General features: G+C 37.0%; 2 protein-coding genes, 1 long non-coding RNA gene and 1 pseudogene across 8 annotated transcripts in view; 2 read left to right on the plus strand and 2 right to left on the minus strand.

The window, feature by feature from the left end:
* The window catches only part of LOC111343589 (uncharacterized), a 4387-nt pseudogene extending 275 nt beyond the window's left edge, over nucleotides 1–4112 (plus strand).
* Nucleotides 1–12844, plus strand: part of LOC148724644 (uncharacterized) — a 60690-nt gene extending 47846 nt beyond the window's left edge. The window contains exons 1-4 of one of the 3 annotated variants that reach the window (XR_015990975.1): nucleotides 7282–7422; nucleotides 8148–8183; nucleotides 9391–9536; nucleotides 11289–12844. This is a non-coding gene — a long non-coding RNA (uncharacterized LOC148724644). Of the gene's footprint in view, nucleotides 1–7281; nucleotides 7423–8147; nucleotides 8184–9390; nucleotides 9537–11288 lie in introns of those variants that run through there. The other 2 variants (XR_015990977.1, XR_015990976.1) reach the window with 2 other exon arrangements.
* LOC148724649 (uncharacterized) lies at nucleotides 3188–6578 on the minus strand. 2 transcript variants are annotated; one of them, XM_088731123.1, is made up of 2 exons: nucleotides 6440–6554; nucleotides 3188–5961 (listed from the first exon to the last, which is right to left on the minus strand). In XM_088731123.1, the coding sequence occupies exon 2, from the start codon at nucleotides 5821–5823 to the stop codon at nucleotides 4204–4206; it is 1620 nt and encodes a 539-aa protein (XP_088587249.1). In that variant the 5' UTR covers nucleotides 5824–5961; nucleotides 6440–6554; the 3' UTR covers nucleotides 3188–4203. The 2 variants fall into 2 exon arrangements, 1 of the variants encoding a protein (XP_088587249.1); XR_015990945.1 differs by lacking the exon at nucleotides 3188–5961 and adding an exon at nucleotides 5965–6039 and having other exon boundaries at nucleotides 6440–6578.
* Nucleotides 12477–22708, minus strand: LOC111343350 (uncharacterized). Of its 3 annotated transcripts, XM_088731161.1 has the most exons (7): nucleotides 21196–22708; nucleotides 20799–20849; nucleotides 20110–20211; nucleotides 16771–16956; nucleotides 16174–16248; nucleotides 15574–15908; nucleotides 12477–14891 (listed from the first exon to the last, which is right to left on the minus strand). In XM_088731161.1, the coding sequence occupies exons 3-6, from the start codon at nucleotides 20123–20125 to the stop codon at nucleotides 15832–15834; spliced, it is 354 nt and encodes a 117-aa protein (XP_088587287.1). In that variant the 5' UTR covers nucleotides 20126–20211; nucleotides 20799–20849; nucleotides 21196–22708; the 3' UTR covers nucleotides 12477–14891; nucleotides 15574–15831. The 3 variants fall into 3 exon arrangements, with proteins under 3 accessions (XP_088587287.1, XP_088587285.1, XP_088587286.1); XM_088731159.1 differs by lacking the exon at nucleotides 20110–20211; XM_088731160.1 differs by lacking the exons at nucleotides 20110–20211; nucleotides 21196–22708 and adding an exon at nucleotides 18008–18083 and having other exon boundaries at nucleotides 20799–21187.
* Between the last annotated feature and the right edge of the window lie 25 nt (nucleotides 22709–22733).

The following is a 22733-nucleotide window of genomic DNA, read 5'->3' on the forward strand; positions in this document are numbered from 1 at the left end:
ATTCTGGATCGATATCCATTCCGTGTATTCCGTCGACTGGCTGGCGTGTTTTTCCGTCTCAAAACATTCCTTCGCTCTTCAACTATGGGCACGTGCATTACTACGCGCTAGAATCAATCCAAAATGTTTCCGATCATCCTGAAGACATCGAAGATGGGCTGGGGCACATGACGGATAAACCTTTGAAAAATGGAAGAAAGTACGTGGATTCAGGCTTTGTTCACGATATGATGGACACGGTAAACGGCGATCATTATTTAGTGAGGGCTCACGTTTGGCCGTCGATGAGAGCAGAGTTGCCGCACAATGTTGTTGTTGTTTTGTCTGTGAACAGTGGTGCCGTTCTTCATGCCTCTTGTGATCCTTGCAGGGCTTCGTCTTTAGGTCGTTGTAGTCATGTTGTAGCCGTTTTATTTTGTATCCTTGACCATGTTCAGAAACATGGGACAATGTTGAAAACACCTTGCACAAGCCAAGAATGTTCTTGGAATAAAGGAAAGAAGAGAAACAAAAATCCCAGAAGAGTAAGCGATGCGACATATCCAAGCAAGAGGTCCAAGCAAACTTTGTCCGTCATTGAGTTTGATCCGAGGCCTGCCAGATATAGGGAGGTAAACGAGCAGCATATTAATAAATTTTTGAGAAACATTCAAGCTTTGTCTCAAGCTGAAGATACAGGAGTTTCAATGTGGGAAACTCAGCTACAGTTTACCTACAGTGATTACGTACTTGATTGTGAGAGGAAAGAAATGTTGTTAAAGCAAGTTAAACTATTGTACAATAATTTAAAGCCGGAAGCTCTTATGGAAATGCCTGCAACACAGGAGCAGAGCAAATCCGAGAGATGGTTCTGTGAACGCTGGTGCAGGCTGACAGCGTCCAGGTGTCTCGGTGCTTTTAAAGTTGGGAAGCTTGTTAGTGAGTCCCAGCCAAATGCTGCCATTGAAGCGAATAAGTTTATTACCAACCAGATTTGGGGCCTTGCATCTGATCATTTTCAGACATACTGGATGCGTTATGGCCTTGAAAGTGAACCAAAAGCTATAGTGAAGTATGCCACCAAGACAAGAGTATCCCCTACAGGATTTTGGGTGAACCCTGAGTTCCCATTTCTTGGTTGTTCTCCAGACGGCCTTGTTGGAAATGACACTGTTGTAGAGATCAAGGCATTGAAAATCTTTAAACAGTACAGTGTAGAGACAGTTACGTGCAAAAACTCCAGTGCCTAAGAAAATTCTCGGTAGGCAATGCTTTAAAGTAGAAGATGGGAAGTGTGTCCTGAAGCGCACCCATGCGTATTATTACCAGTGTCAACACATCCTTCTTGTGACAGGAAGAAAGTACTGTGATTTTATTCTACATGCAGCAAGTGGTCCTGATTCAGTAGAAAGGATTCCAAGAGATGAGCCTCTCATTAAGAAGATTTTGTGTTGTCTGACAGCATTGTGGATGCTTGTTATTGCCCCTGAGTTCTTTGAAATGCATGTCCCTAGGAATCTCTTGCCATTTGTTTTAGATGAGCCTTCAGAGAGCTTGCATTCCTCCAAACAGTTTCCTTTGGAATCACCTGAATGTGGTGTAATACCTGGAGACCCTACCACATGTACTTCTTCTTTTGAGTCTGTAGAACAATTTGCAGCCGCTGAATGCACATCGCCCACTACTATGGATCCTGTAACACCTGCTGCATGTTCACCTGTGTCACCTCCGTCATATCCTGACTTGTGCAGAACCATAGAATCTGAATTGGTTGAAGAGTCTATCCAGCCGAGCTTATACTGCCAAGAAGAAATTGATGCTGCAGAGGCTCTACTCTCAGCCTCCAGTGTTGTTTTCAGTGCTAAAAAATGTGCTTCTGAACAAGACCAGGAGCTGACTGTCTTTCCTTGGGGTGGCCTGACGAGTACTGGGATATCACTTACCAATACTTGTCCCTTGGATAATTGGTTGATGATTTTTCAGGCTCTGACCAAATCACACAAGGTGGAGCTCAGTGACCTTCCAGAGTCAGCTCACATAATAGGGACATCTCTTAAGCTCATAGATGATGGCCTATATGCAGATGCAAAGTTGCTTATCTTGCAGTCTATTCCACAATGGCAGCAACTAAGAGGTACGCATAAACTGTTTTCTTTTTCCTTTTAAAAATTATCATTTAATCAAACACAGACTTCTAGGTCACATTTCAACACAGGTTAGAATTTTAACTTTGGTCAATTCTCTATATTTTCCTTTGTCTCGTAACCTTATTATTCATGGGTTAGGGCTAGGAGAGAAAAGAATTTGAAGGTAAAAAACTTACCTGGATTTTATTTTTACCTCTGACATAAACAATTTGTCATTGAGTATTTTTATAATAGAGCTAACTATTTTCAGTAATAAAAATGTTGGCAAAGATTGGTCAGATAAGAAGAAAAATGTATATTAATAATGATTATGTAATAATAAAAATATTATATTCAATTCAATTTTTGTGTTATATTTTTTATTTTAAAGTTGTTGCTGGTACCCTGGACTTGTATGGCAATGAGAATGACTATTTCTTGATGCTCCTTCGTCCATACCTGACAAGCACCATTACAACAACCTGTTGCCTTACAACTTGTCCGCTGCAAGTACACTCAGTGCAGTCTCTGTCAGTCATCCTTGCACAGCCCTCCAAGCTTACAAGCAGTATTTTTCTGGATGCCCTTGAAGACTGGCAGCAATCACCTGATTCCCAGTGTGGAAGGAACTTTTCTAACAAGCCAGCAGAAGAAATCCCTTTCAATGAGGATGTGACTTTTGATGAACATGGACATGCAGACACCTCATGGCATTGCGCGGGGGTGAGGGTTAGCAGCCGTCGTGTTATGTTGAATTTGAAATCATTTCTTGTTTTTTCAGTTGATTTACTTAGCAGAGGAGGTAATCTTAGATTGTCAAACACGTCACAATCAATGTTTTTGTTTGGGAAATGCTTTACACTGTATGGGGCAACACTGTGGAATGGGGGTCACTACATTTGTACCTTTTATTATAATAATATGTGGTACATGTATGATGGTTTGAGTGAATATAGACAAAAGGGCTCTGGGCTCTGGTCTTCTTCATGTATGTTTCATGAGCCACGGGGATTTTCTTTAAGTTTTTTAATATATTGTAGCTAGGTCCAAGGTAAAGAGAGCATAAATCTGACATTGATTGCTACTCGTATAATTTTGTATTTTATTTTGGAATTCTCTTTAGCCCTGGTTATAGTCAGACTATTGCCCTTACTTTAAAATTTGACGACAAAAGCCTAAGTTTAAAATGAAAAATCTTTGAGAATATTTTAACTTTTCTTGGACTTATAAGCATCTTTACTTTTACAATTCTTTTTCTGGAGTGGGTCCAGTTTAATGAAAGACATAACAAATCATGCTTTAAGGGCCCATGTACACCCAAGTGGCTTTGCACATTTGTGTTGTTGTTTTGAAACACTTTTTTGTCCAATGCAGTGTTTTGATTGGCTGACACATTTGATGGGGTGTTCACTTGTTTTCATGCTTGGCCAAAGTGTGACTCTACACATACTGAAGACAGCAATTTTCAACTACCCGAAAACATTTTTCTGGAGCACAGGGTGTGCAATGCATTTTGGGTGAACATGGGCCTTTAAAAGGACACTTTCTTATAGAAATCATTTTTCTTTGTTGGCTCAGTGTTCGAATCTTGGTTGATGACAGCGACAAAAAATGTACAGTAGTTGGGTAATCGTAATTTGGTTTATTCTCAGTTAAAAGTTAATGTTTTCATGTTTATATCATTGTATTTCTGTCCAGCAAAGTCATTTCAATTTTCCAATGCTTAGACTGAGAAATGGCCATTAGAAACTTTGATATGTTTATATAAAAAAAATTGTCATTGACTTGCATCTTGTGCAGGTGTCAAATTCAAATCAAATACTTATTCCTCCAACATGTACAAATGAAGTTTCTTTGAGTTTTGAAACTTTTTTTAAAAATTAACATCCACATTTTGTGTACAGGTGTAGAAATGTAAATAAGATTTATTTCTCAAAATGTTCTGTTTTATAGAATATAAACATAGCTTGCTGGAAGCAATAGATAATAAAATGAAAATTTACCTTACATCTCAAATTAAATATATTATTATAAGAAGATGACCTGCTATACACATCCATTAGTTAGAGCCTTGTAAACTTAAGTTAAAATATTAAGTCTACTTACAAAGGATGGCCTGAAAATTGACAAGGCATGCTGCAACTACTACCATTTGAGTTGCAACAGGAGCAAGAGACAAAGGTATTCTTCTGCTGACTAGTTTGAACTGCTTTAAGCGTTCATTGAAACGCTCTACATGAATCCTAGCTTTTGCAATGCTACGTGTTTCCAATTCCTCTGCAGCACTAAGACTTTTTCTACCTTTTAAAAATGATGGGATTTTTAATTGCACTTGGAGAGGATTTAAGAGATCCTGCACAGTGAAACCACGATCTGCTAAAACCAAGTCATATGGTTTAAGGTGCTTCAAAAGGCCACTTTCCTTGAAGATGCGAACATCATCAATATCACCCTCTAACAAATCAGAAACAAAACATGCTCCACCACAGGGGGTTACAGCAATGAGACACTTAAATGTGTTGGTGTGCTTATAGGAAGAGAAAGTGTTTCCTTGCCTAGCAAAATTCCTGGAACATTCCACTCTAAATTCAGTACAATCAACAATACAACGTATGTTCTTCATGGTTTTGAATACCTTAGGGAGAAACCTGCTAAATTGGGTTCTCTCTGGAAACATAAAGTTTTGCATGTCTCTAAAAATTACATACATCAACTGAATGTATGTTGTAAAGATCTTTGCAATGTAGGAAAAGTTAATTTTCCTGTTTGGGGTACTAAGAAGAGCTGCAATAGTATTAAGAGTAAAACCCCTCTTCAGTCTTAGAAGGCAAATGAAAAGTTTTTCTCTTGATGAAAAATCAGCTTTTGGCCCAGTTCTTGCATTCTCCGTTGCTGGGCAATCTTTACTTTTCCAGTAGTTGATTGTCTCCAAAGGGCAAACATCGTCAAGAAAATCATGCAAAACTTCAAACTGGGAAGGCCTGAGGCCGGTGAAGTGTTTCATGAGAGCTACATCTTGCACGATATTTTCGTAGGATAAAGTACTCACTATTTTAGGACCCTGTAACTGCGTTGTAGAGACGTCGTTTTTCGAAATCATAGTTTCGACCTTTGCAGACAACTCGTATTTTGAATATATAGTCTGAGAGCCTTGATCAGAAACCAACTTTCCTGAAGGGTTAACGTAACTGTGTGTATCGATCACGGCACAATCCTCATCAACACATTCTTCATCAATAAAACTGCTTTCGTCGACTGTCGGTTCAACTTCTTGTGACTCCTGATCATGATTATCAGAAACTGTAATATCGTTAGATAATTGTTCCTCGTAGTTGTCATCGAATAATTTCTGTTTCTTTGACGCTGGATTTTCTCTTTCTTTCGGTGCTTTTCTCTTGGGAGCACGTGCTCGACTTGCTTGCGCTGGTCTTAGATTTGCCTTCAGTGGATCGGGAAATTCGGCTGTTGGACCTTTTTCGCCAGGCCAGTAAAGAGCACAAATATAAGTGTTTCTTGTTATGTTTTTCTCCGTAAAAAATTCACGCGAACAAGCTACTAGCCAACGCTTGCACTTTGCCATGTCTTGCGAAGGTTTTGGGAAAGGAATAAATACTTTCTTCCCCGATTCCTCTAACTCTTTCAGTGATTTTGGCCATTTATCTGTATATCTTGAGTCTGTCTTGCACTCACCCCAACAACAGTGTTTGGTACCAACCATGCCGCTTCCTTTTAGAACGCTAAGTCGTTTTTTGACGAAATTTTCCGTCGTTTTGTTTCAATTTTACAACTCTCGCTCACACATTTCCTTTAAGCTGGTCGCAATGTTTGTCTGAGTCTGTGTGGGGGGTCTCATAGGCTATCATGTAACAAAATCTATTTTTAGTAATAGTATAAAGCGCTATTGGAAATCCAAATGGTTTCAGCTTGTCGTAACCTGTAGAAGTGTTCAGAAATGCCTTATTCCAACACTGAAAAATAACTTCACACATTACCATAAAACTATCCCTTCTTCCCTCAACATATAATAATGATTATAGCAAAGGTCATGATGATAAGGATCTGCTTCACAAAGGACCTTTCTAAAAATAATAAATAATAAGTTCCCAGACCCTCTACCCTGAAAGTGTAGCACTAGAGATGCAGTAAAAAAATACACACTTTCTTCTGAAAGTAATCAAATCAAAGTTATGGAAGAAGGGCTGAAAAACACATCATTGCAATATGAAACAGAAAAAATGCAATCAATTGCTTGCCTTGAGTAGAGACAAACACTACTTTGTTCTATGCAGTTCATTCATGCTCTTATCACTTCCTACTAATATTACTAAACTTACCATCGATGTGCCAGCATTGATTTGGCCCATGTGATAGATAGTGCCGTCGTTTGAGCTTCTTTTTCTTTCTCAAACTACTTGCCTCAGGATCAAGATCATGCAAGATTTGTGCAACCACGTTACGTGGGACGTGAATACTGTACTTTATTTTAAGCAAATGCCACATTTTCCTGTAACCCGACAGTCAACCAGACCCTTGCATTTCCTCCTTGACTATGTTCTTTACTTCTTCCTCACTTCTCCAAGTCTCATTTCTTGATAATTTGTATTTCACAAGCCTCCGTTTAAGTGTTCGTACATTCAAGCATATATCATGCTTAGTTCTCAAAAATTTGATGATCACATCATACTTGTACCCGAGATGGAAATAGCGTTCAATAACCTCCCTTTCGGGGTCTACAAAAATCACAAAACTACTGTCAAAATTGCAATATTGAAATTCCGTTCACAGCAATGATCCAAAGGGATAAAGTTAAATTTAGATTTACCATCCTGAAAAGATTCCACTCCGGCCCCACAGTTATAGCAATACTTTCCACCCTCTTGCACTTTCGTTTCACAAACTTGACATATAAACATCGTAAAGTTTGCAAAATGGCGAGCAACGAATTACAGCCAGGCGCTAATGCCCAGTGCCCACCCATGGTAATGCGCGCGTACAGGTTTGAACTTTCTACGGAAGCGTTCCATTTCTACGGAAGAGCTGCAGTTCTGTACGGAAGAGGCAAAGAGTTCTACGGAAGAGCTACATTTCTACGGAACAGCGACGGCTTATACTACGGAAGGGCTAGATTTCTACGGAAGAATCTTGCGACTGTTTCCATAGAACAGCTATCTTTCTAAGGAACGGTCGCACATTTACAAGGAACGATGGCAGAATTCTAAGGAAAGATGTGTAATTCTAAAAAGAACAGTTACATTTTTACAGAACGACACTACATTTTCAAGTAGAAGCGTTGTCCCTTCTGGGCCACCGTAGAAAAGTAAGTGTAAAGATTATCATTATTTTCCTTGTGACAATCTGACTTAACCTAGGGCTTCAACCTAAGTCAGAAGGAAAAGCTTGCAGTGAGTAGCAATTAGAGAGCTGGGTATCCTGTGTTTATGTTTACAGGATGCACATTTTGCCTTTTTACATGGAATGGCAGGCCTTAAGTAAATTGAAGCATTCTGGTTGGATTTTACTGGGTCTGTGTTTTGTCATGCAGACTGTTACCATCAAAAAGGTCATAAGCCATGTACACTGTATTTTTGGTTGCAAAAGCAGACAAACTAAAAATAAACAAGTTGCCATATAATAACTACTTACCTTGCTTGCTGGAGCTGCACTGGGGAATACTGACCCTCAGTTGTTTTTGTATGGACCTTGCTGCACTTGCTTTGCACTGTCACAGCTTTGGGACAATGTTCCTCAGTAATGCTCAGCTGCTTAGTTGGTTAGAAGTTAACATTTCATATTTGTCGATCAGTAGTTTCTATTTAAAAAACCTCCACACTTAATGCAAAGAGTAGGGAATGTAGCTCCTGGTGTTGTGATCTGGCCATGGCATTGTTTATATAGGCCCCCATTTAAACCAGCTTTGAGCTGAACTAGGCCAGCCTGTCTAAATATTGCTAACAGATACGTATTATCGGGGGTTTTACTTTATATATTAATTTGTGAAGGACTAAAAGTAAACATAATCAACAACAAGTTCCCTTTTTTTAGGGCAGCTGGGCATGTGGAGCCAGCATCAGGAAAAAAGTAAGTTATCTAGAATTTGGTGTAAACTTAGTAGGGACTTAAACAAACCACAATGGCAGTGACAATGAGGATGTGGCAAAAAGAAACCTACTGGACAGAACAATAGCTCAGCACTTGTGTTAGAAAACTTTTTACACTAAAAATTGACTGCAAAGCTAGTATCAAATATTTAGGTATTTATTTAGATGACCATTTCAATTGGAAAACTCAAATAGCACACGTACAATGAAAACTGAGTAAAAACCTTGGAATTTTCTACCAACTGTGGAATTACCTAAATTTAAAGATGCTAAGACAACTGTATTATGCACTTATTTACTCTTATCTTAATTATATAACAATCCAACAACTGTTCCAGCAATTTTCCATAATTTTTTAATACCTATAAAAGCTGTCCACTCTTATAGCACCAAAAAATCCACCAAGCTTCATTTCCACTGACCACAAGTCAGAACTAACATAGGCAAATTTACTTTTTAGTACTCAGCTTCTGTTATATGGAAAACTGTCCCCTTGGTATTGAAAAAAATAAAAACATTTAACAGGTTTAAGAAACTTTATATGACCCACACAATCTTTTGTCAATCAAGTAATATATGATCTGTCTAGTGATCAAATATATAGTAAGGTAACTATTCATATGTAAATAAGTATGATAATAACAGAGTTAATAATAATAATAATTGTCCGCTTATATTTTGGTCTTTGGTGCCACTGCTGCTGCCGTTGTTGCTGATGATGTGTTGTTCTTTTCCTCTCCTTTGTCTCTGTTTGTGCTTTTGTTCATTGTCGTTGCTGTTGTTTGTTTGTCTTTCTGTAGGTGTCTGTTTTTCTCTTATTAAGCTTGTCCTGTATAGATTTCTTACTTGGTTCAGTATATCTCTAACATTCCTTAAATTATATACACATGATTCTCTCTTCCACATCAATCCTAAGCTCTACAAACACTTTCCACATTTTTTACTATATACCAATAAAGGTCTGTACCATTTCTTTGTTCACCTAAAAGTAGGTGGTGGCCAACTAGAAAGCCTTCACTACTTTGACCACCACACACATTTTTATAATCTGTACTTTATCTTATTCAGTCTGTAATCATTTGTTGCAATTAACCTATTCTATGTATGTTAATTTTATGTAAATAGTGTGAAATAAATGAACCTTGAACCTTAACTTGCCTAAACTGATTGTAAATTCTCTTCTCTAGTTGCTTCACATTTCCTTGTAGAAAAATTTGGTGTTGGATCAAGAAAACAACTTCTACCTAATAAGTCTTATTATCACATCACCTTGTGGCTCTGTGCATGCACGCTCATGGACAACTGTTCTCTTTGGGCTCTGGGTGCTATTAAGGTAAGGAGTAAAATATGTAAGTAAAGGTCATTGAGCTATTGGTATAGTTCATACCTCTCATTGCATTGTTTAATGCACGATCTTATTAGTAATTCTCCTTACTGTCTGCTATACAATTCTTATAATGTGAATTTGGAGAATTTTGGTATTGGATCAACAAATAATCCCCTAATTGTTATATAGCCAAAAGCCTCCATTTGGCGCAAAAGTATCCATGGACATTATCTGTTCTGATATGTGAGAAGGTTTTGAAGAATGAAGGTCAGGGAAAACTCTGAGCTTCAAGGAACAGATAATGTCCAAGGACAAATATGTGAGCATATTTTCGCAGCAAATTGAGGCTATTGTGTTTAGTATCCTTCAGATATTTTTTAATGCTTGGGAAAAATGTTTACAAACAGCTTACTGTTTACGGCATGCGATGTTCACTTTTCAGTGTCCTCTAATAAGATTTTGTGAAGTTACAAAAAAACCATGTAACAATCGCACAACGTTTCTCATCTTGATTTAAATTTTAAGCACAGGTTTTTCAGTGTTGGACATAGGGTTTGAAAATTGGGGAATATCACTTGGGGTTTATCTTTGGGCAAGCAAAGGTATTCATTGAATTATAATTTTCTTTATTGTCATCACTTGTCTGCTTGATGTTGTGAAGAAAAATTCTGTCCTGGTTACTCACAAGAGTTTAGTAAGGGATTTATTATTCCATTATTATTTCATTTTCCAGTATTTTGACTTCTTCTGGTCTAACAGAGCTAATAGTGCCAATCAAATATAAATGGCCTGCATGAAGACAAAAACAACACAAATGAAAGCATCGGAACATTTTTTGTAATTGACAAAAAAATCTGGTGCACTTAAAAGTTGGTAGCTTAAAAAGTCAAGCCTAAAATATGGAATGAAAGCAAAGTTTAAATGATTCAGTGTGTTTGTATAGTATTAAATATATTAATCAGTAGTTTCAGTAGCAACCTTTGTGGCTTCCCTTGGTGTTGATATATGGGATCCCATGAAAATGGGTTCCCACTTCACTGATGAGCAATCTGGTGATCAGTGGGTAAAAAAAGGAACAAAGCGTATGCAAGGGTGGGGATGAGTGTGTAAAATGAACATAAAAGTTAGGTGATAGAATTGAGGGAGCGACTTCTGTACCAACAGCACGCTCCTAAACTCAATTTAAAATTGTAAAAAATATATCTTATATATTATTAAAATAGAAAATAAATTAAAAATAAAATGAAATGAAGTTAAAATATTATACAAGAGTAACTATTAGAAAGAGGGGGCGAAGGATTTAGGGTTTAGGGTTAAATTGCTAATGTCATATTAGAGTTTTCGTTATAGCTAGAGTTATATTAGGGTTAGGGTTAGTGTTAGATTAGGTTTAGTGCTAGATTAGGGTTGGGTTAGGGTTAGGGTTTGGGTGGGGTAAAGGTTAGTAATAGGTAAGGGTTTGCTTAGGGTTTGTGGAATGGGTTCTCTGTTTTTGACTGTAGGAAGGGAAAAGGGGTTATTGATAGGATAGGAATAAAGGATTATTGATAAAAAGAAAGTATTCTTCTTTTACAATTATTTTTATGGACAGGTGACTGCAGGAATGGGAAGGATAAAATATGGAATGAAAGCAAAGTTTAAATGATTCAGTGTGGTTATTCTTATGCTGCACTTTCTGTTTGTAATCTTCTTCCCATTCTAAACTGATGGAGTACTGATTTTATATTTACATTGTACTTTTTTCTTTTATTATTTCAGATGGACTGACTTCACTTTTTGTTTTCCTTTGTTGATTTGGAGAATGGCCTTTTTTTGTGCCTGACTGTAATTATTTGAGCTGGACTATAACTGGTTTTTCACCTGATTTGAGAAATAAAGCTATTACTGACAAAGTCTTGTGTTAGGAACATGTAAACTGTTTTGAAACAAGCTGGTTATACAGATTAGTTAACCTCCAAGAGTGACTAGTATCTAATTTCTCCTTACAATATCACCCCCGAGTCATACATATTAAGATTGAGAGAGTAAAGGAAATGATCACCAACTAAAGCTCTTGATTGTTAAAGAAATTCTCCTTGTCAGCACCTTAGGAAATGTATCAAGAACAGTAGGGAGAATATGTACACTGATGTCATGGTGTAGAGAGTTAAGCCAGATTGCACTCCTCATTTCACACCACTGTGGCCATAGTTTTATGCTATGAAGTGCTGCTTACTAGGGAAGTTTTAAAGGGACATCCACTTTTACACTAAATTGGAGATCGTTTTTGTGAAAATGGGAGTTGATTTAAGGAAATGGGAGTTCCATTTTTGAAAATTGTAATTGAGTGTTGGTTTTTAGAGCTCATCCTATACATAGTGTCACATAGAAGCATGAAGTGAAGAGCAAACTTAACAGTGTAATAATTTTGATACAGCTAAATTTAATTAGTTATTAGTTATTTAATTAGTTGATTAGTTGAATTATCTTAAAAAGGAAAATCCTGGAAAGAATCAATCGTTATTGTAGAGCTGATTTAGATATTAAGTTAGTCTTCAGTACATTTAAACTCAGCAACATGTTCAGTGTGAAAGATTCAGTAACGCTAGGTTTACGTTCGCGTGTCATATATAAATTTTCATGTGCTGGCTGTAATGTCAGTTATATTGGTGAGACCACTCGCCACATTTGTACACGAGTTCGTGAGGACCTCTTGTCGGACAAAACTTCGCATATTTACAAGCAACTGCAATCATCAAGGGCCTGTCTTGACTTTTGTGATACTGAATGTTTCACGATCTTAGATTCTGCCGCTTCAAAATACCGAATTAAGATCAAAGAGGCATTGCATATTAAGTGGGAAAAACCTATCCTTAATCAGCAATTGACACATCTAGAATTGTCTCTTTCCTTTTAATTATGTTGTTCCTTAGTCTTCTAATTTATATTTATTATCATTACATTTCCTTTTTTTTTAATTTATCTATTTATTTTTTGATCTAGTCAAGCATGCACTATTTACATCTTTCACGTTTTTAACATTCAAATGTAACGTAAGCCCTGACACGTAGTTTGTAACGTACCTTAATTTAAATTCAAGTGTACAACAGTTAAATGCTCATTTGGAACTGAAGATGACATGAGAATGTCGAAACATGTCTTGTAAATTTAGACTGTTCTTGTACATAATTTAGGGCTTGCCTGCTACTGTTACCATCATGATAAAATGTAAGGTACAAGACTCTGAAGATGCTGCTTTGGTGGTGTTGAAACTGCTATGATCATTCTCATTGTCATTCAATAATCTGCAGATCAAATATATAATACTTTATTTACACCTGTTGATGACTTTTTAACAGTTGAGATTTTTCTGACTAGTATTTGTAGATAGGGCCAGAATTCCAAAGTTTGTGTTGTAGTCAATTTAGCCCCAGCCTTTACACCGAATGCAAATATGGCGACCAATTTGAGTTGCCATTGTTATGGACTCACTAGCCTCTCACACATGAAATACTCCTTTTGTGTTTTCACATGAAGATGAGGATAGTGAGTCCAGAACAATGGCAATTCAAATTGGATGCCATAATTGCATTCGATGTATGGTTAGACATACATCTGGAGGAGAGGAGAGCTTCACACCGACCTTTGCAATAGAAAAAAATTGGCCAAAGGGAGGCGAAGGGAGAGGAAGGGGGGGGGGGGGGGGGTTAGCAGTGTGCCTTTTTAATATCAAACAAAAGTAGAACTTATTTAACAAACCAGCCTCGAGTCCTCTGTAGAAGCCCTTCTCAACAGTACCTTCTCTTCAGCAGGTTTGGGACCCTCATGAAAGTCAATCTTTCCCTATCTCACATTTAAATACATGATTATTCCAACTCTGTTATTAAAACTGGACCAAATTCCATACCCTGTCTCAGTGCAGCAATGAAAGATCTTAAAAGAAAAATTTAAAAATGAAAGTAGCTTATTTTCTAGAATAAGTGCCCAGTTATTAATTAAAAATTTGGCCAACATTCCCCTTATGCATGTGTTAAGTATGGAGAATTTGGAATTTGATGAAGTAATAATCCCCTGATCAATATTTTTCTTTATAACATAATCAAAGTAAAGCACATGCTCTGATTGGTCAATTTAGCGTCCCCCATTTGCCCATGGGTGTACACTGCTGATGTGAGCATATGCAAAGACTAGTTTTCCATGCGCACTTGTTTTTTTCTGGTCATGTAAGATTTGTTAAATAAAAGGGAACTCTTTAGCTACAATGTGTCAATGTTATGTTATAAAACAAATGGTAAACACCACAGCGTACACTATTGAGTTATGGATGCACTTGGGAGGTTTGCTAAGCACTCAAGAAGCTAGACTCGCTCTCGGCTATCGCCTCGAGCAACTCTTACGCTTCTTTCGTGCTTAGCAACCTCCCGCGTGCATCCATAACTCAATAGTGTACTCTGTGGTGTTTACCATTTGTTTATTATTCTCAACACTTGTCTGCTTGATATTATACTGATAATGTAAGGAAAAATTCTATCTTGGTCACTTGTGGGAGTTAGGCATTCTTACAGAAATTGCTTTACCCTATTTTTAATCAAGTTTCTTTTACAAGTTAACATACATTCAATACCCTTTGTACATGAGCATCTGTGGCTTGCTAACAATTTTCATGACTTTCAAACTTAATACCTACAATACAACATCTCAATTTGGATAAGAGAGCTTGCATATTCATTGCTATCAAATAGCTGCAGTTTCACTTTGACACTCTGACCTCAATAATTTCTGGAACTATGGGTAACTGAAAGGTTCACCTACAATTTGGTTTCCTAATGACCAGTTCCCCAACATCTTAGGTCTTCTTGCCAACATCTCAGGGCATTTTGTTAAGGTCTCATAGGTAATTGAGCTGATATACTACAAAAGGTAATAACTGATTCAATCCACTGAACCTGATCAACTTCTGATTGACCAAAGAGTCAAAAGACTTGAGGAGTTGGCCAACTGCCTGTTTGCAAAACAACTTGTGTGTGAATAGGATCACAATTCAAACTATATGAGGAATTTTTATAGTTCATCAACTCCGTCTTTCTCCCTGGCTGCATCGCTGCAAAGCAGACTGCCCATTGCCAACTACAATGGGCCACTCCTGGTTAAGTGTTAACCACTTCTGCCAATAAAACAGACATTTCGTCCACCAGCAGTGGAGAAGAGCACCATCAAGAATGATCCCAAATCCATTCACTATGTAGAATATCACACAAGCTGCTGAAATCCAAAGTTCAGAATCGAAGCACTCACAGAGATGGAGAACACATTAAGGAAAAGTCCAACAACAAATACAGTGAACCAGATTATGGGGGTTGGCTTATCTTCTGGTCTGTGCCCCTAAGGATAAAGGAGAGAAACTTATGTTGGTCTTGCAAATATACAATTGAAACTGAAATTTCTAAATTACTTTTTGCTAGAAGTACATATTTGTAACATTTATGGTTTCTAACTTCTCAGGCTTAAATCCTTTAACTTCCAAGATCTGATTGCTAATTCTCCCTTCTAGCTGCTATACATTTCCTTTTAACATAGTTACAAGAATATGATGTTAGATCAACACAATAACTGATAGGTATTCTCATTACCTTTTTTGTGGAAAATGTATGGGCATGATAAGGAAAGGCTACATGATAATCACTTCTGGGAAGTTTAACAAATTGATACACAGTTTAGCGTGTTCTGTACTCTAATCGACAACAATATTCATCATTATCATACTGGACAAAATGCTGTGGACTCACAAGGCACATGCACCTTCAATCAGCTCTTAATTTACCACCAGGTTTAAGGGAAAAGAGTGGGACAAAAGTCTAAATGGTAGGGGGGAGAAGAGAGTATAGTAGAAAGGGGGGAGGGGTATGGTATAGGTGGTGAAAATAATGATGATGAAAGCTATGATGATGATGATGGTAACAAAAAGGAATCTGATTATGAATAGAAAAATCTTGATAATGGTAAAAATTTGAGATCAACTGTAAAAATCTACATGAATAGAAAAAGACCTGGAAGTAAAAATTACCTCAGCATAAGGTTTCCCCTTTTTCTTGATATCAACTTTATGCCAGCACAATTCACAAATATTCTGCACTTCTTTTATAAACCGTGTCAAAAGTCATGATATATGAACATGTTTTGCCAAGCCAGAACAGTAGCACTGAGTTATAAGGGCTTCTTTCAAATGAAAAGAAGCAAATAGTGGCAAATATGGCAGATGCTCTGCCACTCAGACAGGTCAAAGTTTTCCTGATCAGTTATTTTGCCCTACATCATATTGGCTTCATGCCTCAGCTGAAGGTCTTTCATTATCATGATGTAGACTCACTGTTGTCATTGCTGTCTTCCAGCGATAGAGTTCTGAGGTACAAGGTAAAGTAAGAAAATAAATATATAATTTTCTTTATTTGGTGTGAAAATATGCACACTCAGAAATTTGTCTGCACACATTGTCTGTTCCAAACTGCCAACAGTTGTCCAAGTGCAAAGCTTGAGAGAACTGAGTTTCATTAAGTGTCTACAGACAAATATACCAGCACATTTTCGCAAAAAAGTCAGGCTTTTTTGTTTATTATCCTTCAAATATATTGCAATGTACATGAAAAAATGTTTGCAAACAGCTTACTGTTTTCTGTGTGGAATGTTTTCTTTTGACTGCTCTCTGGTATGAATTCATGAAAACATAACATATTGCCCTCTCCTGTTAGTAACAAAAACAAATTGCTCTCTCATCTTGAATTAAATTTCAAGAGGAAAAAAAGAAGAGAGGTGCTCCAAAAGTAAGGACTATAGACTGAGCTCAATAATATAAACTGAGCTCAATAATTCGACCTTCCATGGCTGAGTGGTTTTCAGGGATCAAATTATTTTTTCAATTATGTGTAACCAATAAGATTTTTTATCTTAATTACCAGTTAATCTTCATGTCACTGCAATATGCAGGTGATCTTAGAAAATGAAAACATTTCAATTTAGGAGGCCGGCCACAACAAACTGGAAATCTGTAAAATGTTTGTAGGCAATAAGGATGAGTCTAAAGCTGGTCTCTGCCATTGAAAAGAGCTACTGGTACCTCAGTCTGCTCTGGTTTCAGCAATCTTATTATAGAAAACTGTAATAAACATTCTTTCAAGCCATCAACCATGATCAATCTCAACTGATAAACTCAAATGATTAAAAGTTATCCACATGCAGTTCCTAATTATTTACTGTGTGATCAGACCTGACAATCCTGCTGTTCCTCCACTGAGCTTGGATGATGATGCTCCAGAACCAGTGTTACATGGGGCCACAACTTTTACTTTGTGTACAGAAGCAGATGCTGACTGCTCCATCTCTGATGTGCCAGTAGTCCCTTCCACTGTTGTCATGGTGATACTTGTAAGGAGCCCCAAAGGGTAATCAAACACTGCATTAGACAAAGAAACAAATAAAAGATTAACTGTGACATTAGAAAACCAAGAACATTAGAAATATTTGTATTTCAAGGAAAGGCTTAATTATCAGGTGTCAGATAATTGACTGCTAACTGCTCAAAGGTAAAGTAAAGTCTGTTTATGAGCCAAGTGGCCCATTGGACAAATGCTTAAATCTAATTTGTGTAGCATGAGGTGACTAGGAGTATTTCTACTACATTGGAGAGTTACCCCCAGCTGGTATCCATTTATTCTCCTGGGTGAAGAGGGCGAGGCACTGTGAGGGTAAAGTGTCTTGCCCAAGAACACAACACAATGTCCCCACCCCGGGCTCAAACCCAGACCACTTGATCTGAGTTGAGTGCACTAACCATGAGGCCACCATCCCTTCCACAAACTGGAACCAGAATTAAAATAGAACCATGCTAACTCAAACTTGTTCAACTCAAACTCCTCACTAACTTGAACTAATTTGACTTTTCCTTGGGCTGAAATTTAATCTCACTGATAATTTGAGCTTAACATAAAACATTAGTCTATTAACATCAATGTGTTGGAGCATAGCTAATTGACATTTCCAATCTTTATTCATGATTGATATACAAAAAAAACATGATGACATCTACGAAAATATGACACATTTTAACTTGACTTCCCAAACGTGTCGATCCATCTAAAGGCCCTAATTTTTGAAAGAAACTATATGTGCCAAAATAACTTCTAATGATGCAAGAATGGTAAAAACATGATAAAAACATTCTAAACAGGATTATTGAAATTCAACACCAATCCAGATACCAGTATCTCGGATCTGCCTAACTTACTCTCACCTTGTTTTGCATATGAGTGTTAGCATATACCAAGAGATTTTACAAAAAGCTTTAAAAGCTAAGAAACAACATGACAAGAAAAGGAACAGATCTAAAGTAGCAAGTCTGGATAATTGAAAAATTCAGATACTTGAGGTCTGGAAAATCAAGCTTTGATTTTGCCTTTATCACTTGGCAGACACTTGGAGGAGAAAATTGCCGAGAAGTTCATCACCTTTCTTGCCTTGGTGATGAAATATACTCAGTCTCATTTTCGTTAAAGTTCCTTCCATTTTCAATGAATATTACACCTGACAAATCACAAAATAATGATCAACTGTCTTTCTCATAAAATAATGGATTCAGATTTAAAATATGAAAAAACTTTCAATTCAAAACAAATAAAAGAACGATTTCATCCACATTTGCATTGCTAACTCAAATTTATTGATTGAGTAGGCTGAGAGCAATTAATCAACATCAAATGAATTAGTAATAGAGTATAGGGTGACAGAAAATCAGGGAAAAATATCTCAACGGATTTCTTTCCAAGACCTCTTGCTTCTTTTGGGTAACAATACAGACTTTCTCTAACCCAGTCTACTGTCCTATAACAGGGAAAGAATTCATATAGTTGTAGGTTGAGATATGTGATCGTTTTTAAGCATAGAGATTCAATTGAGGAAATTGGATCAGCTTTTAGTAAGTAAGCTAAGATACAAGTCTATTCCATACTCAATGGATGTCCTTGTTTTTAAGCTTTGATCTTAAACAAGGCCAGAAATAGCTTTCTTTTCTCATTTGATTCATTATATATGAATATAAATGAGTTGAACAATGCAAGAAAACAAGAACAGCCTAGCTTATATCAATACAATCAACCATGAATCACTTTCTTTGCCTTTTTTCCTCATTGCATGCAAACACTGACAATTATAACTCCTTCCTATCCTTGTGAACACTTTTCAGTTTTGACTATTGCAATGTGTAATGCTTTGTAAAGTTTTGGAATGTTCACTTCTCCAATGAAGGATACTGACAAACATGCAGCCATTCATCAGTGTACATGTTAACTAAGATGTCAATCATGCTGTTGTTATTTTTGGAATGGAAGTTGCCTTTGTCTTAAAAACTGAAATAGTCACGCCAATTGGGGGAAAGGTTAGTTAGGAAGTAAGAGGAGCAGGGGTCTGCTGTTACTTTAGTAAGTAAGCTAAGATGCAAGTCTATTCCATACTCAATGGATGTCCTTGTTTTTAAGCTTTTGAATTTAAACAAGGCCAAAAATAGCTTTCTTTTCTCATTTGATTCATTATATATGAACATAAATGAGTTGAACAATGCAAGAAAACAAGAATAGCCTACAATCAACCCTGGATCACTTTCTTTGCCCTTCTTCCCCATTGCATGCAAACACTGACAATCATAACTCCTTCCTATCCTTGTGAACACTTTTCAGTTTTGACTATTGCAGTGTGTAACGCTTTGTAAAGTTTTGCAATGTTCACTTCCCCAATGAAGGATATTGACAAACATGCAGCCATTCATCAGTGTACATGTTAATTAAGATGTCAATCATGCTGTTGTTGTTTTCAGAATGGAAGTTCTCTTTGTCTTCAAAACTGAAATAATCCTAGACCCACGCCAATTGGGGGAAAGGTTAGTTAGGAAGTAAGAGGAGCAGGGGTCTGCTGTTACTTTAGTATTCACAGGTGATACATCATTCTCAGGAAAGTCACAAAACTTTCTCACCAGAGATGACAAAACATGCAGCCCTACTCCATGGAGTACCCTATGGAGTTCCCCTAAAAATCATGTATTGGTTAAATAAAATACCTTATAAACATGGTAACTCATTTCATGTACATAGATGAAGATGTACAAGTTAAGATGCCAGTTCTCTGATTGTCACAGTTTGATACAGTCCAGTTGTTGGGGAGAGGGGGCTCTCAGTCTTACTAGTTCCTCCATTTTGGTTTTACCACTCTGTCACAAGTCCTTCGACGGGAAGATAAAAAACTGTGTGTGATACACAAAACCCACTGTTTTGAGTTCTGCATAAGGTAAAATATTTAAGCTTCCTGCATTCTCCAAATCAACAGCCCCAATTGCAGTTATTTGCTGACCCATTCCTGTTTTTTTTTTTGCTTCTTTACAATTATCTCAATTTTGTTACAGTACTGCAACTAGATAAGTGAAGAGAAGCTCAGGTTAAATACATGGATTACTCTTTTGAAGTCTTATTGGTAACTTATGAACATAAGCTTGTATCCTCATCGCTTTACACAATCAAGAAACTCGCCAGGGCTTTTGGTAATAGATTCAACTAATTCACACCTCTTAGAGACACCATACATGAACAGGTATTTTCAAAGATGTAAAACCTGACGCCAAATGAAGGATATGTGTACTTTTGGCCTCTTGAAGATCATAATCAGCCTATTAAAGAAAACGTCCATGGATTACATTTACGCCTTCCATTTGAAGTGGTTAGCAGTTTAATGTTAAATTTAAGATGGCGGTAAAATCCTGGACTGTATCAAACTGTGGAATTCTGAGAGCTGGCAAGTTCAAAAGAAATTAAGATATGCACATCTGAACAGTTCACTATGTTTATAAAGTATTTTATTTGACCAATACATAATTTTTTGGAGTACTTGCTCCATGGAGTAGGGTTCCGTAGAAATAATCTCAAAGAGTTTTATTAAATTTACAGGCCTGTTTGTAGCTTCATCATCATGAAAATTAGTCTGACGTTCTTTGAAAATTAAAAAGCTACTAACTACAAGTTAAGGGAAGAAGAACTGGGAGCAGCACAGGAAGAAGGAACGGTGTGTGTGTGTGTGTGTGGGGGGGGGGGGGGGATAATTCAAAAAGAATAATTCAAATGGAGTAAATTTATCGCTTTCAACACAAATATAATGATATCCTGCAAACTTACAGTTATTCTTCTGGATATACATTCAGACATTACACAACTTTGCCATGTTGAATGTGTAATTAACACTTAAAAACATTTCACTCACTGGAAGCTGCAGACTCCTCCACTGGAAATCCCTCGTCTTCAGCATCTTCTCCTTCAATAATAATATCAACAAGACAATGTTTTCGTTCCGTTTGTTACTTGAAATATACCAAAACAGAGAAAATATACGAAACTGATTAACAAAACAGCTGATCGTATCACGCGTAACGTACGCGTGTGAAACGCCAATGAAGCTAAATAGTAGGATCACATCACATGCCATTGTTCAAAAGAAGCCCTTGGTGAAAATTATGGAATCTTTTGGTCTCAGATACGAGTTTTTGATCAAAACTCAAGAGCTGTGCGCGATGCAAAATGTAAAAAGGACTACTGGCGGTGAACAACGTTCCTTTTCAAAAACACGTGTTGGATGACAATGACTTTTACTAAGTTCTCACCTGAATTTCTTGATCTCATTTTTAGGCCACCGATCTAGCCTGCTACTTTCATCACTTTCTATACCTTTGACAGAGTTTTCGGCAAGAAATATCACCTCTAAACATCACCGGCGGTGATAAGATCCACTCTCCCTATCCACCACACTGATGTCTATTCCGGGAGTGAGGGGTGGGTGCTGAGTGTAGGGGTGAGAGTATGGGGTGAGGGGTAGGGATGAGGAGTGTAAATTACAATCCACTCGAAACAAACTCATAGTACTCGATGCAGTGAGAACTTAAATTTTATTGACTGAATAAAAGTAAAAAAATTTAGTTATAAAAAATTATGCATACTTTGGACGCAGAACATTCTAACTTTGCGATGGCCACTGATCTAAACAATTCCTCTCACCGCTGTCCATACCTATATCCTCGAACCCAAAAAGCTAGTGTTCTCGGAATACGTGAATTAAACAAGAGACTGGGGCAAGTGATCAAGCGTACAATATGTTGTGGACTTCCATCCTACTTTCTGAAATCAGAACTGATTGCTCTCTTAATGAAACAGCTCCAGAAAGTTCGTCGGGATGGTACTTGAGGCAAGAGTGACGTCCGAGGAAAAGAGCGACCAATCAGAAATGAGTCAGTTGCTTCGCTCGTAAACAAAATTTCGGTACGCATTCGCTGAACTGTGCGGTGATGTCTTAAAAGATTGAAGAAGGAACGAAGATTGTTTTTGTTGTTTCCGATTTTTTAGGAAACTGGGCACTAATGATCTCAAACATGGTGGATGGAACAGAACAGAACAGAACAGATTTATTATGCACTATCTCAAGATACTACAGCAAAGATTACTATAGATTACAAAAGTAAAAATAAACAAGAAACAATAAATTACATAAATAATCAAAAATAAACTGTGCGCAGTGACCAAAGCAGCTTAATCTTTCGAGTTGTTCACTGCTATGTGTAACTAACTGGCATACTTTAGATTTATATAAAATTACAAGTAATGAGTAGCGGACAAAGTAAAATTATAGCAAGAGTGCCATATAACCCCATACATTAATTATGCATTCAGTCTTTGTTCAATGAAAACAATAGCGATAGAAATAGAAAGGATTACTAATAGTGACGGCAGTAAATTTAAATAATACTCATTGAGTATTTAGAAGGTACTGTTTGTACTGCTCATAGAAATTATTGTAAGAGAGAGATTTTAATTTAGAGGGAATTTTTTCCCAAACTTTAGATCCAGCAAAGGCAAAAGTAGCAGCTCCATAATGAAATGCTATGGCAATAAGGATTTGGGTGTACAAGTCATTCTTATGATGCGTATAGCTAAGACTAGTAGTAAGAGGTCTATTACATAGTTCTTGACTGGGTTTTTTTGGCTTAGATGCATGTATAATTGCATCTGAAAAAAATATAACATGTTGAAAACATCGTGAAAACATTTGCAAAAGGTGTTAGCATCATGGGAGTTTCTCGTATCTTTAGGGACTTGGCTTTCCCCACTTCTTTCAAACTCATGTTTTTACAAGCATCTTGAGATACAT

This window comes from Stylophora pistillata, chromosome 8, assembly GCF_964205215.1.
Source record: "Stylophora pistillata chromosome 8, jaStyPist1.2, whole genome shotgun sequence".
NCBI classification, from domain to species: Eukaryota; Metazoa; Cnidaria; class Anthozoa; order Scleractinia; family Pocilloporidae; genus Stylophora; species Stylophora pistillata.